A 20,335-nucleotide genomic window follows, 5' to 3' on the forward strand; every position below is an offset into this window, starting at 1 on the left:
AAGATTTGACTTAAGAACTATTATGATGCATAATTGGAAATGGGCTTCATCACATTGATTTAAGAATTTCACTTTATAAGAACTGTTATCTCCTCTTATGCTGAGTGGATATCAGCATAAAATCAAAACTATGTCCTTTGCTTTTGAGCCTTCTTTCGTTGATTTTGCCCTAGTTTTTCTAAACGTAAAAACCTAGTCTCTCTACCCAAATCTTCTTTCTTTCTTTTTGTGACACTTGAGATCACAAAAGTATGGTAGAGGATACTTAGATTGCTTGATATAGATATCATTTGAGGTGGATGTGACATGATCTAAAATGAAAAAGGAGACAAAATACATTATTATTACGAGAGAGTATGGCAGAGGATACTTAGATTGCTTTGATATAGATATCATTTTGAGGTGGATGTGACATGATAGAACATGAAAAAGGAGAGTATGCATTATTATTACAAGAACATGACAATGGAGAGAGTGTGCAATATAATCATAGGAATCCTTGACATGATCCTTTATAGCTCCAAATATTTCTGCATGTGCAATATCTAGATATGTTTTTTGACACTTCGAATATTCTCATTTGAAAGTGGTTTTTGGTAGAAAAAAAAGTATACCTTTGCATTATGATGCTCCATCATTTGGGGGCTAGTTGAATGACTTTGTTCCTCTTGATAGAACTTAATGATTAACTTCGGTAGTGGTCCCTTTTCATTTCTTTTACCTTTAACTTTTTCTCAAATATATTCATGCTCGTGCAAAGGTACACATAGAAATTCTCAAATATATTCATGCTCGTGCAAAGGTACACATAGAAATTCTCATCAAAATGTACATATTTGGACACATCTTTAGACGTCTTTCATGTTGATCTACCTACAAAAAACAAGGCAATCATAAAATCATGTGATATGATACTCAAGAACACCATTCTCAATATGTCATTCTCAATATGGGCTTAGTAAGGCAATTGAGTGAAACTAACCATATTTATAATGTGCATTCTCAATATGGGCTTAGTAAGGTAATGCACTATCTTAAAGTGATGGTGACACAATATTAGTGAACAAACTTGGACAATAAAATGGACGAGTGTGTCAATGTTTTGTGTTGTATACTATTAGTAGCAAAGGAGTATTGATATAGACTTGGAAGTAGCATAAACTCTTGATATAGATAAGGTACCTATCTTGATATAGGCTTAGAACTAGCATAGACTCTTGATATATAGATATTATGCCCATCTTATTATTAACTCATTATTTTAATTTCTAAACAAGTTTACATGGATGGATGAAGGTGTCATTAACTACTTGAAGCTAAAATTAGTGTACACTTTGAAGTAAGCTTACATCAATGATGGGAATCTGACAAAACATCTGGTACAATAATGGATAATGTCCTCAATAATCTTCAAGAAGTAGGTGCGACGAATGTGGAGGTCAAAAGTACAATCAAAATTTTAAAAGGATTACAAACATTAGTATCGTTCTAGTAATGTGACTCTATATTAAAGGAGCAAAAGCTAGTCAAAAGCAAAATTTGGTACTAAGAAGTTTAAAAAATGTGTGCTTGTAATCTTTTCATGCATGTAAGACTTTTTCTCATAGAAGGGCGATCATGATTTATAAGCTTTGTGTGCTGCCCAAAACCTACCATTTTTCATTCTGAAATCAGAATGAGAAGAAATGGTAGAGCACACCCAATTGTCACACCTTCAAATTTCTCCATCACGCACTTAACAAATGCCCCCCCATCCCCCTTCCCTTTAAAAAGAGATTAAAAAAACTCATTTGTTCACCCTTGCAACAAATGGTAGAGCACACCCAATTGTCACGCACTTAACAAATGCCCCCCCACCCCCCTTCCCTTTAAAAAGAGAAAAAAAACTCATTTGTTAACCCTTGCAACTTGCCCTAACTCTCAATAGCCTCACCCAAGCCATCACATAATCCCTCTTACATGGCCTCTCCATGGAGATTTTACAAAAGTGCCACTTCTTTTCCTAGGTTTGTTGGAATGATAAGAAATTCTTGAAATTACCTTGCCTTTATTGGCATTCATAGGTTATCTTAGAGGTTGTCTATGTGCACACACAAGAAGTTTGTAGTTGAGGGGATGGTAATCCATCATGTAGTTCACAAAATAGTATTGTATGGGTGGATTAGCCTTGCGATGGACACTGTCACTTTACCATTTGAAGAGATTACAACCACTGACATTACATCACCAAAAAAGTGAAACCACTCATGGTAAACAAGATCGATGAGGCTAACAGAAAAAGCGTGTCTCTGTTCGAGTCTAAGGGCGGCACTCTGAAGTTGTGTTACACCTCAGCTCAAAAAACAAAAATTACAGCGAGTGACCTTTCCATATAGAGACAAAAAAAATGGTTAAAATTGGACATTTTTAAAAATGGTTAAAATTGGGATGTGGAGGAATCTGTATGGTTAACTTGGGGGGGGGGGGGGGGGGGGGGGGGGGGGGGGGGGGGGGGGTCAAATTTGATGGAACGGCTAGCTTAGTGGGATCCAAAGCTGACGAAAGGGCAACGTCAGCAGTCGTTCTGGCAGGTCCACGGCAGCACCCAAAGCGAACGCCTGTCAAAAAGAGGCACCACACAGCTGGAGTGCTGAGTCAGCACATTAGTTATCAGCAGTGCCATGTCAGCGCTCAACCCTGTTCTTTCAACGCTGAGTCATCAGTCAACCCAATAGTAAACTCAAGGTGTGAAAAGTGGGCCTGCCATGTCCGCCGTCGACCCTGCTTCTTCTCTACACAATAAATGTTGGAAGAGAGGGCATGGCTTTCGTAGAAGATCTTGCTTGCAAACTTTTGCTGTTTTTCTGGAGGAGCTATCTCCTTGCTGTAGCGGCTATGGTTATGGGAGGTTCTGCGTAAGCGTCTATATGCTCACGTAGGGTGCTTCTGTTTTGCCAAGCTTCTCTGATTTTCTGGTTTTGCAGCGTGTACTAGTGGGCTTCTCTGACTCACACAACATGGAAGGTATCTTGAGCTTTGTTTGTCAGTCTTTCTTCAGCAAAATATTAGGCAATGCAACTGAATCGGAGGACCCCTTTGGGAGCCTTTTCAAGAGAGCTTTTCCCCCCTCCTCCTCCTCCTCCTCCTCCTTCTCCTCCTCCTCCTCCTCCTATTCCTCTTCATCTTCTCCTTCTTGCTGTGTTGAGGACCCTCAAGCAAGGTCAGCAACCCCTCAACTCAAAAGGCAGAGAACAGCCACCTTCATCTTGGGCTGCTACCTGTGTGGAAAAGCAAGCTTAAGAGATAATGACAATAATAATGCGGAGGCTCCTTTTGTGAAGTCCAAGCTGCTCTTCAGCAGTGAAGAGCCAAGAAACGCCCATCAAAAGAAAGAAGAAGAAAGGGGGCAAAAGGGAAGAAAGGTTGGGTCCAATGCATGGGTAGAAGCCAATGACCTCCTCTTCTTCAGAGCACCTGCTAAATTGAAGAAATTGCTAAGGAGGTTAAGGGCAAAGGTCAGAAAGCTTAATCACTTTAAGCAATCAACGAGCTTTCATTATGATCCTCTAAGCTATTGTTTGAACTTTGATGATGGGTGTTGGCAGCATTGTGATTCTCATGCCAAGTTGTATGGTTCCTCTTCTTCTAACATCAAAATGAAGCTGCAATCTATGCCAATGGTTGCTAGCAATGCTGCTGCCCCTACGAGTGTTGGGTCAAGGCCACCCTCTCTATGGCAAAGGAGACATGTACCTGAGCCCAAGACTCTAAGAATCAAGAAGGTGAGAGCTTTCTGATGCTTTGCAAATGCTCCCAAATTTGTAATGGTACACCATTAGTGAATTGTTAGGTCCTCAAACTTTGTTATTACATTAGGTGCGTCACCTGCACAATAACCATATATTTATTCTTTGAGCCTTCACAATTCACGTTTTTTGGGCGTTCCATTTGTTACATAAGGTTCCAATTGATGCTAAAATAAATAGAGCAAAAATATTACGATTTGGAAATTTCAGCTACGTTTTGTACACTCCACTAATTTTTTTAACGTGACACCTTCTTATTAGTCAAAGAAGTGTATAATTAAGCTGGTCCCATATTATGGGGAGGGACCAAAAAGAAATCTTCTATTCCTCATTCCCACTCTAGGAGGCATTGTAGTCAATGTAACTATGACTCTGCATGTTGCTATGGTTTGAAGTGCAGTGCACTACTAAGCAACCAAATGACATTGCATAAACAATCCAAATGTTCAAGCTTCAATTTTGTAATCAAACCTTGCATCATAAGTGTGTGCATCCACTCCGTCCAACATTGTACTCAATGGACATGATCAAACTCAACCCCTACCTTGACAAGATCACCACCAAGTTGCATAGGATTTACAAGGTTTGATCTAGACCTTCTATCCTTCCTAACTTTTTCAAGATGTAGTATACCACAAGGTACATCCATGTATTGTGACTACTTCCTTTGCTTTAAGCACGTAGTTGTTGCAAGAGCTTATCTCATTTTACACTAGTTGATGCATCGCCAAAGTCTTATACTCTTATAGTTTAGAGAAAACGTTCCTTGATATAATTTCTTTCGCTAATTCTTTCTCTAGACTCTATCTACCTTGCCCTTGCAAGAGGAAATTCATTTATCTTGTACAAGATTTCTTACCTTTGCCAACTAGTCCCTACTTTCAAATATCCAAATTGGTGGATGCTCAAAAACCCTCATATGAAATGCAAGTAAGGAGATATAAGTGTGTGTGTGTGTGTGTGTGTGTGTGTGTGTGTGTGTGTGTGTGTGTGTTTTGTAGAATACACTATTACTCTCCAGCATGGGATAGATAAACTCACACTCTTCTCTCTCTCTCTCTCTCTCTCTCTCTCTCTCTCACACACACACATGCAAGAAAGGGATCTAGTGAGAGATTTGAAAATTGCACTCATTAGCATGCAGTACACACATGTCCCACTCATCATATGGAGCAGTACTTGAACATAGAAAGTCTGCCATGAATCACATGGCAGCCATGTGGCCATTTGTAAAGTAATTTATCATAATATATCTTCTATTACGGAAAAAAAAGTCTACTACCATGAATCAACACGAAAGCTTGGGCCATAAGCTCCAAGAAATGTGACAATGTACAATATGTCAAAGAGATAATGAGGTGCTAAAGTACTAAATACAAAAGACATATGCCTTTTGTAGTCCCCAGGCCCATGTGCCTGCCCCTCCTCCCCCCCCCCCATGTGCATCTACACCTAAAACAATCACCACATTACAAACCATCCCCTCCTAGTCCCTACTTTCAAATATCCAAATTGGTGGATGCTCAAAAACCCTCATATGAAATGCAAGTAAGGAGATATAAGTGTGTGTGTGTGTGTGTGTGTGTGTGTGTGTGTGTGTGTGTTTTAGTATACACTATTACTCTCCACTGGCTTGAACTTTTTATTCCTTTTCACATTTTAAAGATATCTATTTTTAGTGTCGTCTATATATATCCTAGTGTCTTTAGCATGGGATAGATAGACTCTCTCTCTCTCTCTCTCTCTCTCTCTCTCTCTCTCTCTCTCTATATATATATATATATATATATATATATATATATATATATCCTAGTGTCTTTAGCATGGGATAGATAGACTCTCTCTCTCTCTCTCTCTCTCTCTCTCTCTCTCACACACACACACACACACACACATGCAAGAAAGGGATCTAGTGAGAGATCCCTCTCTCTCTCTCTCTCTCTCTCTCTCTCTCTCTCTCACACACACACACACACACACATGCAAGAAAGGGATCTAGTGAGAGATTTAAAAATTGCACTCATTAGCATATGGAGTACACACATGTCACACTTATCATAAGGAGTAGTACCTAAACATAGAAAGTTTGCCATGAATCACATGGCAGCCATGTGGCCATTTGTAAAGTAATTTTTAGTAATATATCTTCTATTACAGAAAACAAAGTCTACTACCATGAATCAACCACCACGAAAGCTTGGGCCATAAGCTCCAAGAAATGTGACAATGTACAATATGTCAAAAAGATAATGAGGTGCTAAAGTACTAAATACAAAAGACATATGCCTTTTATATTCCCAAGGCCCATGTGTCTGGCCCCTACCCCATGTGCATCTGCACCTAAAATCACCACATTACAAACCATCCCCTCCTATAATGATTTTGCCCTCGAAACTGAAGGGTGGTCGTATATATACAAATAGCTATATACAAAAGCCAAAAATCACAACTAGGTATATCAATGCTAGGGCCAAATAAAATACCAAAGTGCTAAACGTGGATTGAACCAAAGTTGCAAAACCCCCGAGATCAAATGGAAAGAATAGTAACGAAGACGAGGCTAACTATGCAACCACGTGGATCAAAGGGAAATCCAAGCCATGCAAACTCCAAGATAGTGGCTCCATGATGACGTGGATCAAATGAAAACTATAGAGAACCATCGTCGATGATAAGGCTAGCAAAATTTAGAGACCCATGATCGATAATGAGACTAGTGAAATGTAGAGAATCGTCATCGATGATGAGGCTAGCTATATATCCTCCCGAGTCAAATGGATAGACACGGTACACATCACAAACGTCTAAAAATAATATAGTAATAGCTCCCGAGTTGAAGGGAAATCTCACAAGCTTGTCCTTTGACTATATGTGAATCTGGTATCCAAGGTATCCACCAAATAAACCCATAACTCAATCAAGTGGTCTTAGCACAAATAAATCACCGTCGTGTAGGCCAAAAACCAATATGTGCAACCACAAGATATGCCACATAATCAAGCACCATACATCCCAAGTGGCATATAATGCATCCAAAGATAAATGTCTCATGTCCAAAGAACATAGGGTCATGACGACATCCATGTGGGGGCCAATTGAACATAGCTCATAATTAGTATCATGCAAAAGAAAATGATGACGTCCCATTTAACATCACTCGAACCATCCGAGACATGGTCCACTGCATCATCATATCTGCATCATCATATGTATGAGCATGATCTATATACCTTGTAATGTATCCTCATGTGCAAGACCATCTATATGTGTATGACTATCAATAGCATAAGCATGATCAATAGGATCATCACATTGAATGCTAAAACAAGGAAACCACACATGAGAAAAAAGTAGCATCATTCATCAAGTAACTAACCATGTCATCCTCATAGTATCTAAAGTCATCATCATAGACATAGTAGCAATGAAACGCGTTTCGCATCCCCACTGAAGTACGAAACGTTTCGAAACGTTTCGTTAAATTTGAAACAAGTTTTTTATGCTTATTTTTTTTTAATGTCAAAATTGGAGATTTTGCCGTTTGAAAACGTACGGCTCAAAATTTGGGCCTTTTTCAGCCTTGCGCACGCGTTTCACAGAGAGAGAGCTTACGTGCGAGTTTCACAGAGAGAGAGAGAGCGTGCGTGCGTGTTTGCTACAGCCTTGCAACTAGCAAGTTTTACCTCTCTCTCTCTCTCTCTCTCTCTCTCTCTCTCTCTCTCTCTCTCTCTCTCTCTCCCCTCTAGCTTTCTCTCTCTCTCAAGACTCTCTCTCTCTCTCTCTCTCTCTCTCTCAGGATGAGGATATTGAGTTAGATGATGCAGAGGAGGATGACTAGGCTTCTAGAGTCTAGTATCTACTTAGTCATTCTCGTTTTTTTACAGCTTCATTTATGATTTATGGTCATGACTCATGTCTCATGTTGACATTAGACATTGTTGACAGTTGTAGCTATTATCTTTTATGTCGGTTTTTTTATGTACCACATGTGTCACATGTGCCAGACTCTCAGCTGCTTTGGCCATGGCCCATGGCTCATGTCACATTTATGATTTTATGGATTGCCACTCTTTGGTCTTTACTATTTAGACAATCTTATTGTCATTTGGTTACTTGTAAGTTGTTAAATTCGGTATCCAGGGGCCAAGGTTGGCATGTCATGAATCATGATGTCAAATATTGATATGATATCGTGATTCGTAAATCAAATTTCAAATTGCAATGTCTTGCTTTTATTTACACATTTTTAAGTCTATAAGATCAAGGTGACATGTTGTTTGTTTGCAGTCTTATAAACTGATATGAAACTTGTTGAGGGTCCCTATTGTTGGGTCTCCCCCCCCTCCCCCCAGGTACCCCTCCCGTTTCATACTTTTGGGTCGGGCAATGAAACGTTTCGAAACGCGTTTCAAAAACCTTTTTTATGAAACTCCTGGCTACTATGATCATAGACATGGTTTGTCTCCATCAATGGTGCCCATATATGAACCATATCCCCTAATAGGTCAACCTCCATAATCACTGGATCCATCATCATAGACATGGTTTGTCTCCATCAATGGTGCCCATATATGAACCATATCCCCTAATATATGGTGCCCATATATGGTTCATATATGGTGCCCATATATGAACCATATCCCCTAATAGGTCAACCTCCATAATCACTGGATCTAAGAAAATATCTATATCAAATACAAATCACTCAAAATCCATGTGCATAATCCTGCCTCTCTACAAGGCCTCGCCTCAGTAAAGTCATCACTACCTACCCCCATATATAATGCATGCTGCTCAAACAGATGAACTATATCCACACGAATGCTACTAGGGAAGCTATGAGAACTATAGGGGTGTCCAAGAAAGTAATGTATTAGATTTTTCACCAGAAGGAGGTTTCTACACAGGCCCACCTTTTGTCCAATGCCCATGCACGATGACACCTACACACTGTATCTCGTAGACATATCAATAGGCATCAATATCTCAAGCATCTTCATTAAGCCTCATCTTGTTGTTGACAGCCATCTATGTATGTTTCTAGAGGGACATGGTGGGTGCAAGCATGCCTCATGGTATGACCCACTTCTTCACTCCCAGTACAATTGATCCATCATTGCCTCTATAGCTTGTGCTCACTAACGCAAATCCCTCGAGCCACAAAGATCACCCATTGTGTAGTTATGGGTAAAATTAGTTGCCACCACACACTAATAATCTAATGATCTTAACTTCCTAAGAAAAAGGATGTCAAGAAAATGTCAAAGACAACAACAAAGAGAGTCAAAGAAAGCAGTTGGGTTGGAAAAATCCTCCAGTTGGAGGAGTCCTCATGTAGGGGCACACCTTCCACCCATTGCCCATGCACATCGCCTGCATATTTTACTATGAGCATCATAATTTTTTCATATCCTATATCTCACAGCACACACAAACACATTCACTTGCAACTAACCTTGTCTCAACCCTAACCCTCCAAATGGATGGAGGAAGCATGGCGAGCACAAGTCTGGCCCATAGTATGAGACATTGCCTGGGGAATCCTTGACCTTATAGGTACCTCCAAATAGCTTCAATGCATTTACCACGAAGAAGCCCAATCTCTAGGCATCATGCTATGAGTTTGGGATACAATATCCAAGAATATATGGACCGTCATAAATCATTCCATATTGGTCCTAGCACTAATTTTGCCAATCATAGAGTGCGGACCATTTCTACCAACTACCTAATTTTAAAGGGTCCCATCCATTTATGCCCCCTGCATCATCCGACTACTACAAACTGATCCCAAACCATACCACTTAACCTCACACACGAACTTTATGGCATATCTTAGATTGTCCACACATAGCAACTTCACCACCAACTTGGGTGACACGAGGATGCGGTCACTATTAGGAAGGTGGTTATGTTAACTAACATGGTTTCACATACTTGACCTACCATAAGGCACTTTGCCATCTTATTCACTCAATGGACACACTTATCTTTTGTAAGACCATGCTGGAACATATACAGTGGCCTTATCTTGTGCTTAATGTCAAATAAAAAAAATAGGAAAAATCTAAGAACTTCGTGTACATACCCTCTTAAGAGACTGGTATTAGAGACCAAACCGTTTTTGAGTTTGGCTGGCCTAGTGTGAAAACTAGTCACGCATATATAAGTCATTTTTTACAATAAGTAATAGATGATGATTCTCTCGCAAACAAAATAGAATACTTATGATCTCTCCTCTTCCCTCTTCTTGCAATAAGTAATAGATAATGATTCTCTTCGAAAATAGAGTACTTATGATCTCTCCTCTTCCCTCTTCTTGCAATAAGTAATAGATAATGATTCTCTTGCAATAGAATACTTATGATCTCTCCTCTTCCCTCTTCTTGTTTGCATGTATGCTATTGAATCTTGTATGTTCGATGGATGCTTGCTACATAGGATTGGTTGTAGGCTTTTTGCTTGCATAAGCTTCATCTTCATCCCCCTCCTTTTGTGAGACAGAACCATCGTGAATGACCATCTCTTTTTGCCTCCATCTAGGCATAGAAAGCTCTACCTTTATCCCATCAACAGGAGTATTCTCATGTTACAATGAAGTGAGGACACAACGGAGGAGCTAGCGCACCCACATAGGAAAGTTGCATTTCCTCATGGAAAAATAAGCAATCCTCTCTCTCTCTCTCTCTCTCGCACACACACACACACACACACAAACCATACCATCTCTTCTATATGCTCCATTACATTACTAGGTGCTTACCATGGAACATAGTTTCCCTAATTTGGAAAAGGGGTCCAAGAATCCTCTCTTGTATTCTCTCCATTACTAGGTGCTTACTCTACTACCTTGGAACATGGGTAGTTCTCCCAATATGGCAAAAGGTCCAAGAGGGCAAACCCTCATGGAAAATAAGCAATCCTCTCATCCAAAGAGTTCAACAAGCAAACTTTATGATAAGCTCTTGTTTTCATCACTATTAACACATGAAATTGCAAAGAGTTGGTTGAGTCTCAAATTTGCTTTATGTGGTGTTTTAATGTTTTCCTTCTCCGCATTACATCTTTCTTGTTCCAACACTTTCATATGAGTATTTTACACAAGAAGAAGATTACATTTTGGTTAAATTAGTGTACTCCCTTGTATGTGCAAGAAATTGATTTGTGACTAATGGAAGCTAAAACCTACTCAAAGACTTAATAATTGCTTAGCTACTTACCCTCAATTAGTGGAGATTCTCAAGGCCATGTGAACTACAAAATGTAACCTCCTACTCGGTTAGCAATATCCCCTTTATCTTTGCTTCCTCCCTTGTTTAAAAGAATTTCACAACTACATAAAGAATGGTGGGATGATAAAAAAATATGAATTGGAACTTGGTTATGCTTGTAACTCGATATGATTGTGTTATGAAAAGCAAAAAGGCCTCTAATCCAACATAAATGCATAATAAAGAGATTTGATTATCATTACTTTCTCAATCACTTCCTTAATCATATAAATTAAAATTTGAGCTTATTTTTTAGGCTAAAATATTTTTTCCATCACAGGGTTCTCAAATTTCTCGAGTACAAACTTTAATAAAGGTTCTAATCTTGAAGCTATGGCAAGTAACAATTAAGGCATTATGACTTGAGAAAGAAGTCCACTTCAAAGCTTTCAATGCAAAACATAGTCATCATCACTTCACATGGATAATGAAGGAGTAATAGATTAACAAGCCTTGGGGGATTTATATAAAAAGATGCAAGAGAGAGAAGACTTTCAAATCTCTTTATTTTTTGGAAGTGAACACATTCCTAAAATAACTCTAAGAATGTGGTGATGAGAAATAAGCAATTGAATTGACCTCATTACTATAATCTGAAAACAAGACACATACACATCAAAAAATCCCACATGAAAGGAGATCTTACATCATACATAAAAGTACTAGATAAGGTTTACAACATTTGGGCACAAGGTGAGAAACACATCAAGTAATGTAAAAAGTTCTTCAAGGGGATTTGAAGGAAAGGCTAGAATAAGGTGACAAATTTGTTGAGGCTAATATTTACATACACTATCTCTATCAATCTAGTAGGGGCAATGTAAAAAGGCATCGTAATGTTGGAAGATCTCTTCTGCAAGTGCAATGCGAAGAATTTTGATATAATGAACCAAGCCTCAATTAAAATACACTATTCACATCCATGCACCAATCAAATTCAATGTAATGAACATTATAGAAATGACTATGTACCTAATCTTGGTTTATGGGATGACACAGCCTAATGATAGCCCCAAATTCAATGAGTCAAGGTTTGGTGTGTAACATATATTCATTATATAAATGAAGAATAATCTTCTTACATGTCATGATAGCCTTTGCCACATGTAGGCATTCAATGGACATAAGGTTTGATAGGAGCATTTCTAATCATCTAAATTTCATATTAATTGTATATTCACTATAATGCAAGTCAATTAGGAAAAAGAACTTAAGCCATAGTATATCATTTCCATTTAGAGGAAGTAAGAAGAGCCCTTACGAATTATCTAGTTGGATTACATTTGATTAGCTGAGGGGATACATTAACAAATGGGTAATACCTCTCTAGAATTAAACTCAGTCTTTTATGAAAGAGCTATCTAGTTATCCATCACCTTCGGAGGCATAGCCAAAATACAACTGCAATATCACGTGAGCTTCTATTGATTCTATCTTCAACAGTTCTTATTTACAAGACATCTTGACTATTAGCTTCTACTATTTTTGTTACATACTAGGAATTGTTTTCATTTTTGGAGTATGTACACTTGCAGGAGACGATTTGCATGATCACTACATAGACCTGTTTTTCTCATTAACATCTCTAGGTCATCTTGAATCCAAAGGTTGATCGAAAAGGGACTTCAAAGAATATGATTTGAGCCTATGTTTCTACAACCTACTCTACTTAAGAGACTACTTTCTCCAAATTATAGATGCATAAAAGTTGACAAAACATGCACCCAATACACATGTTTTATGCATGACGTGCAAATGAGTTTTTTCTGCAAGTAGTAATAGCTTTCTGAATTCCCTCCATGCGTATTCAACTAGTTGAGACATAATTATGTATTGAATTGGATTTTTGGCCACCTATTGAATTAAAATATTACACATTGCCAATTATGAGTTAGTTCAGTAATAAGGAAATCACTCGAGAGTCCCAAGGTAATGGGTTCGAGTCTTCTGTGTGCAAGCAATGGCACGTACATGCGTTGTTCTTTCAAATTTCAAGCCAACTCCAAAAAAACACCCCCCCCCCACGTTAATAAATTTTATTTCACAGACCCCTTGTTTCCTCGTTTTTCACTTCACATCTACTATGGTTTTCTACTTTACCAGAGGTATTTGCAAGCGGCTCTCTCTCTAACAAAGTCAAGCCCTTGAAATTGTTCTCTTGTTGTAAAAAGGCCTTGCCATTTTGGGCAAAAACAGCTAGTTTCAAATGAGTGAAAAAACAATCATGGCAGAGCACTTGCCCTAGTGGCCATCTAGCTGTGTGGAAGGTTACAACACTTGGCGTCAACTTGGAAAAGCCAATGTAAGCTTCTCTAATTGGCAACTGCTTTTCTTCCTTTCAAGGGCCTTAATAAATGGAAAATTGATGTGCCAAACCATGTCGGCATTGTCATGTTGGAGCAATAAATTATTTTGCTATAAACATGACTAAGGACAATCCCCAACTCCTATCGTGTGGGTGGTGTGAAGTGGTAATGTTATATACCTAGATGAATCCAAAAACATGCCCAGATTCACCTTTTGGGAACGTGCATGTTATATACTCATGGTAGCCAACCCACAATACTATATAACTATCAACTCCATTATGCATAGTATGGACTAGATACTACGACATCCCCACTAACGTCATCAATGCCCAATAGTGGGTGTAGAACTTTGTATCAAGATATGCTCTCACACACGCACTCCCCACACACACACACACACATAAGAGCATATATTCACACAAAGCCCTTCGTATTGAGTTTCTATCAAACCTCCGGAGATGCAGGGCAGCCTCAGCCATAATGAACCCTAGAACTAAGGGAAGTAGCAAATAGAAAGAATTAGTACAACAAATAAATAGTGGATATGGCAAATGCACCACTAAAGATAGAAAGAATAAGCATGCTCTCACAAACGCACTCCACACACACACACACACATAAGAGCATATACTCGCACAAAGCCCTTCATATTGAGTTTCTATGAAACCTCCGAAGATGCAGGGCAGACTCAGCCATAATGAACCCACAAGGATAGCGCTCTCTCTCTCTCTCCAGAGAGCAGAGATACTCAGAGCGCGCAGGAGACAGAGGACACCTGGCTTTCGGACACCACGCCTATACCAGAGACAGATGACAGAGATTAGAGCTCAATTTCACAGAGAGGGTGCGGAGCGACTGGCTCGCTTCAAAGCACACCCAGGCATGTTCTTCAGGGAGCTGTGGACACCCCCTTCATTGATGTATAGCATTTTATACCCCCAGTATGGTACAGGATGGAGCTAGCTAGGTTGCATATCATGATTGTATACTCCATGCATATAGCTTTGCATTCTCCTAGTAGTAGAGCTCCATCCCCTTCACCACTCATTGTACTTATTGCACACCCAGATTCAGCTTTTTAGTTCAGTACTTTTTCATTTTGTTGGGATGACAGAGGATACCCCATACAGGTACACCGATTTGTCTCATAGGCCGAGTTCGGTCTTTTGGAAGACGTTAATAAAATCTTTCTTTCTTTCTTCTCTCTCTCTCTCTCTCTCTCTCTCTCTCTCTCTGCAAACAGCTATCCAGCTACATGTTCTCAACACTGAACAACCCAGAGAGTGGTTAAATACTTGACAACCCCGGAGGCACTTTGCTGAGATCAACACTTAACAGTTGTTGACTGTAATGTTCGGAGTCACGCAGGCCAAGCAGATCTGCTCTTGTGTATCTGATCCGTTCATCTGTCATGAAACGAAAACAATTTCAGAAACTAATTCTCAAACAAAAATGGGCTTGATTTGCATAAATACATTATAAGTGACCTTCCATTAAGCACACTCCAGTCTCCTGCCTAGAAACTATATAAGCAAAACATAGGCTCACTAGTAGGCATTCCAACCAGTGAAAGTCCAGGGAACCAGGACCCAGATAAGGCCATTGCTATGCTCAAGCCTTACAAAAGGAGGGTGGGCTCTGGTTGTACCGGATGCTAGGGCAGAGTGAGGAGCCTTGGTCTTGCCTCAAGCTTGGGGGTGCTCCCCAGCGGAGCTGTGGCTAAGAGGTATAAACTGGTTAACATTAATCCCTAGTCTGCCTGTTTCAAACATATAGAAATGCACCATATATCATCCACAAGCTTAATATGCATAACTAATCACAAAGATAGGCAATCCTCTGGTATAGCATGTATGCTACCCTCATGTAACCTCACAGTAAAAACTTCTAGCAAATATAGGGACACAAAGGTGTACTTTAATCACAAGGACAGTCCACTTACACTAAGCAGGGAAAGAGGGAAGGGTTTGATGGATTTTGCAAGGAGAGTACTATGTAGTCTCAAAACCATGGTATCATCTCCCGTTCAGCAAAAGCCTTAACTGATTGATGTGTCTCACTGGCCGGAAGCTGCATGAAAGGCCATCATGTGGTTGAAGCAGATTCTTGAGAACATGGGAACCGTGGAGGGGCAGCCAGCAGAGTGTTCCAATGCACCAACTAGAGTTGCATCGCAATTGCCAAAAAACCCCGTGTTCCAGGCTAGCACAAGCCCATTCAGTTTTATAACTACTTCGTGATGCGCAGGCAGGGGTGGGGGACCTTGGAAATTTCACCTTAAACTTGACACTGAAGCAGGGCGTCAAAAATCAATGCTCACTCCTAACATAAATCAGGTGTGTGTATTAAGAAAGCTACAAGCAGTCCATGGCTTCATAGGCAAGTTGGCCAATATTAGAAACCTTGAGCAGAAGGTCTCCAGTTCAAATCCCACTGGCCTCAACCAATGGACATCAAGGTCCTTCTGACACCTTCGGGTATCTCCCTGCTCCGGGAGGGGGGGGGTGTCGAGCTTGGAGAGGAGCAGTGTGGATCTCTACCGGGATAAACAAAAAAGTAAGCTACAAGCAAAAAAGCATAGTACAGATGAACAAGGCAGAAAAAAAATGTGGAAAGGTGTTAAAACTTAAAGCCCAACTGTTCATAGGATCGTACCAGCACGCATTGCCGAACTTTCAGTCCTCTTCTGGTGATCCATGGGTTGTGCATTCCATCTTGAAGGGGACTTTGTTTTACCAGATTTTATTCTCTGAGAGTTTGGAGTTCCCTTAATTTTTGAGTCCTTGACTAAGATGCCATTCAAGGACCCAGAATCGCCTGATAAAAGCCCATGTCTTATTATAAGGCCTCTATGAGCCTCACAAAATTGAAGAATCCCTTTTTGTGTGAGAAGCCAGCAGTCCAAAAGAGAGAGCTCCTTCAAGAGCGGAGGGGGCTTGAAGCTCAACACCCCAGAATCTGTCAGCATTGCCCCTTCAATGCTAAGAGAAATAAGCTTCTTGAGAGATGATAGGAAGTGCAATGAAGAATCCGACAACAACTCGCTTCGTAAATGCAGGTGCGTCAGCTCCAGGAGGCATGAAAGCCCAAGACAGGCTTTATCAGAGATGAGGGTGTTACAGAGGTTCAGCATCGTCAAGGAATGCAGATATTCAATGGCTGCAAATGATGACAACTTTGAGACCTTTCCACCTGCCTCTGTAATTGATCCTGCATTACAAGCAAACCCATCACAAATGGACTCCGTTACTCAAGAGCTGAACCCCGACTAGAACATGTGTTGATGCTTCAGAGTATGCTAAAGAGCGTCACCTTTGATGTTTGTGTAGCTGAGATCAATCATCCTTAAGGCAGGCATAAGCTGCAAATACACAAACACAGAATCGTCCACCCAGGTGCCACTCAATACTATCTGCTGGAGTTTCGGTACATGACCTGCTAGAACCCCTACTCCTTCTGAGCTCACCTTGCAGCCACTCAAATCAAGCTGCTTCAAATTGTAGCCTATCTCTGCAATCGTCTGCATTGCCAACTCTGGTAGCTTTGTCCCGCTCAAATCCACAACCTCGAGCTTCCTCATCCCGCCCAACACTACAAAGTCTTTCAGATCAGATGAGGATAGATCAATAACCGACACATTACTTGCCCACCGACCAGCCAATACTTCTGAAGAATCTAGGATATTTGCTCCTGACAAATAAATCTCCTCAAGTGGCCCATCAAGCCCCTCCCAGTCCTCAAAGATGGACGAGATGGTGCAGTTTGCCATATTAAGGTGCTTAAGAGATTGCAAAGGCGGAACCCGAGTAACTCCTGTCCATGCCAAGTTGAGGTGCTGTAAATGAGAGAATCCTTTTAAATGTAGCACTCCCTGGTCAGAGACTCTACTGCCCCATATATCAAGATTCTGTAACCAACTCAAGGCCTGCAAATTATCAAAATAAGACCAAGTTATTATATGATCTCTCGTCAATGGGGCACATGTAGACACAAAACCTTGTTGATATACATCACAAGTTCTTAGAGAACCTTACAAGCAGAGACAAGAGTATCGAATCCGTCACCGGCAGCCCACCCAGATCCAACGATGTGAGACCTTTGAGAACAAAAAGACAGGTAAGGCCTTTTTCTGTGACTCTAGTCTCCGACAATCCCAGTTTCTTGAGGCTAGTTAAGGACACCAAATGTCCCAAACCTTCATCAGTGATCTTAGGGCAACACGATATGTTTAGCTCTTCCAAGGTCTCCAGTCCTGAAACCATGACATAATCAGAATTGTTGTAACCCGCATTTGCTGGGGCTCATAGGCAGCAAACACATTCTAATTGTGTCAGCCTAGATGGCACGTGCCTTCAAAAAGCATATGATTTGAACCCTGTGGCATTGAAAAGTTTGAGATGGCATGCCTTTCAGTTGTGATATGGCAAAGTTTGAGATAGATCTGCAATTGGCAGCATCGATAACCCGCAAACAATGAAAACCCCTAAAATAAGCTGTCCACTCGGCATCCACAGAGGTTTCATCACACACTCTAACCTCCTCCACGCTGTACTGAAAGAGCCTTTTGACGATAAAATAACAACACTTGTGTCAGTACCCTCATGTGGGCAATATTCTTGGAAGAGACATGGAACCCCAGGGCGCTAGAATAAGATTTGCACTGACATAAACAACTGAGAGATCTAGAGAATGGGAAGCAAAAGGCAAAAAAGCAAAACAACAAGATTTGGACTGACAAAATTCACTGAGAGATCTAGGGAATGGAAAGAAAAAATGCAAAACAACCCTACTCCAACTTAGAAATACAACTGAAGAAATGGAAGCAGAAAGGCAAAAATCTTACTCAAGCAAGGGGGCGTTGAGGAGTCCAGCTTGGAGCAGGCGGTGGAAGAGGGGGTGTGCCAAATGCGACGGCAAGCGTTCTAGGGTTCGTTTCTGCCTTCGCCAGGCTTGGACGCTTTCCCTGCTTTCACAGGCTGCCTTCAGGCACATATTTGCAAGCCTGGAGAGCCCGATCCCGCCACACGAAGCCTTCGTTGATCCCTCGCCAAGCTCCATGTGCTGCCTGTGACAACGCCTGCAGGCCATTATCTCTCTCTCTCTCTCTCTCTCTCTCTCTCTCTCTCTCTCGTCGTGAAAGGGTCGTTGTGGAGGAGGACAAAGGCATCAAGCAGCTTAGTTTAAAGGCAACCATGCTAGTTGACTAGTACTCAACCAGCTTGTTGTTGAGGTATGTAAAAGACATTAAGATGCAAAACTCAGGAATGGAAGCCTGAATACAAAGGGTCAAAATCTGTAACAGCACAGGGATAACAATGGAAGTCGGAATACAAAGGGTCAAAAACTTGTTGTTGAGGTATGTAAAAGACATTAAGATGCAAAACTCAGGAATGGAAGCCTGAATACAAAGGGTCAAAAACTGTAAACAGCAAAGGGATAACAATGGAAGTCGGAATACAAAGGGTCAAAAACTTGTTGTTGAGGTATGTAAAAGACATTAAGATGCAAAACTCAGGAATGGAAGCCTGAATACAAAGGGTCAAAAACTGTAACAGCACAGGGATAACAATGGAAGTCGGAATACAAAGGGTCAAAAACTGTAACAGCACATGTTGATAGGCGACAACGCCTGCAGGCCATTCTCTCTCTCTCTCTCTCTCTCTCTCTCTCTCTCTCTCTCTCTCTCTCTCTCTCTCTCTCTCTCTCTCTCTCTCTCTCGTCGCGTGAAGGGTCGTTTTGTGAAGGAGGACAAAGGCATCAAGCAGCTTTGTGGGGGGTAAAGTTTAAAGGCAACCATGCTAGTTGACTAGTACTCAACCTGCTTGTTGTTGCTTGTTGTTGAGGTATGTAAAAGACATTAAGATGCAAAACTCAAGAATGGAGGCCTGAATACAAAGGGTCAAAAACTGTAACAGCACATGTTGATAAATAATAGCAATCGAAGGGATAACAATGGAAGTCGAAATACAAAGGGTCAAAAACTGTAACAGCACATGTTGATAGATAATACCAATCAAAGGGATTTTTTCCTCCTATTTTTTAGAAATCTAGGATTTCTCTTTTCTCTCCTCTCCATGTACCTTGGTTGTCCATGGTTAATATGTAATAGATAGAATAAAGAATTTATAATGCAACGAGCTCTGCCTTCTTTATGCATTGCAGTTGGTTCCAGCACATGTTGATAAATAATAGCAATCGAAGGGATAACAATGGAAGTCGAAATACAAAGGGTCAAAAACTGTAACAGCACATGTTGATAGATAATACCAATCAAAGGGATTTTTTCCTCTTATTTTTTAGAAATCTAGGATTTCTCTTTTCTCTCCTCTCCATGTACCTTGGTTGTCCATGGTTAATATGTAATAGAAAGAATAAAGAATTAATAATGCAACGAGCTCTGCCTTCTTTATGCATTGCAATTGGTTCTTTGTCACATGAATTCAACTTTCAAAACAAGAAAGAACATTCTCCAACCAAGTTTGAACTTTTGCAACCTATCACATGAATGCAGAAATTGAGATTCTATGTTTTTAGCTAAGAGGTACAATACTAGAGAGAACTAAGTTGAAAGGCCTATAAGAAAATCCAAAGCTAAGACCCTAGGTTTGGCTAATCTTAATGTTTCAACACAAATACATATCTTTGTAGGTTGTTAGATATATTGCCAAAACAAGAAAGGCCAAATTAGAACTTGTGCAAAAATCATCAATTTCACCCTACTCAACTGGCTAGGCCCGTAAGGTGCTTTGACTAAACGACCTCAAAACATATGATGTTTCGTGTTCAATTACGATTATCCACCAACATTGTCCACCATCAACGACCATAAGTGTTAAGCACTCCATTGGTTAACATGGTTTCGCCCACCCAACCTATCGTAAGGCATTTTGCCATCTTACCCATACAAGAATGAACACTTAACTATTATAAGACAGTGCTAGAACGTATAAAGCAGCCTTACTATGTGCTA

General features: G+C 40.3%; 1 protein-coding gene across 2 annotated transcripts; it reads right to left on the minus strand.

Moving 5' to 3' along the window:
* Positions 1–13,910: 13,910 nt before the first annotated feature.
* On the minus strand, positions 13,911–18,673 carry LOC147633278 (Leucine-rich repeat (LRR) family protein). 2 transcript variants are annotated; one of them, XM_086806310.1, is made up of 6 exons: positions 18,209–18,673; positions 17,716–17,926; positions 17,400–17,617; positions 16,678–17,290; positions 16,021–16,575; positions 13,911–14,771 (listed from the first exon to the last, which is right to left on the minus strand). In XM_086806310.1, exons 2-6 carry the CDS (start codon positions 17,747–17,749, stop codon positions 14,653–14,655), a joined length of 1,539 nt encoding a protein of 512 aa, XP_086662436.1. In that variant the 5' UTR covers positions 17,750–17,926; positions 18,209–18,673; the 3' UTR covers positions 13,911–14,652. The 2 variants fall into 2 exon arrangements, with proteins under 2 accessions (XP_086662436.1, XP_086662435.1); XM_086806309.1 differs by having other exon boundaries at positions 17,772–17,926; positions 18,209–18,672.
* Between the last annotated feature and the right edge of the window lie 1,662 nt (positions 18,674–20,335).

Source organism: Cibotium barometz, chromosome 12 (genome assembly GCF_041138505.1).
Source record: "Cibotium barometz isolate CiBa-2024 chromosome 12, ASM4113850v1, whole genome shotgun sequence".
Lineage (NCBI taxonomy): Eukaryota > Viridiplantae > Streptophyta > Polypodiopsida > Cyatheales > Cibotiaceae > Cibotium > Cibotium barometz.

What these genes read in the sequence shown, in the direction of transcription:
- LOC147633278 (XM_086806309.1), bottom strand. Translation starts at nt 18,453, where the DNA reads ATGGCCTGCAGGCGTTGTCACAGGCAGCACATGGAGCTTGGCGAGGGA. An exon ending in CGATACTCTTGTCTCTGCTT is followed by an intron (nt 17,291 to 17,399) that starts GTAAGGTTCTCT and finishes GATAATTTGCAG; the next exon opens with GCCTTGAGTTGGTTACAGAA. An exon ending in CAGCTACACAAACATCAAAG is followed by an intron (nt 16,576 to 16,677) that starts GTGACGCTCTTT and finishes CTTGTAATGCAG; the next exon opens with GATCAATTACAGAGGCAGGT.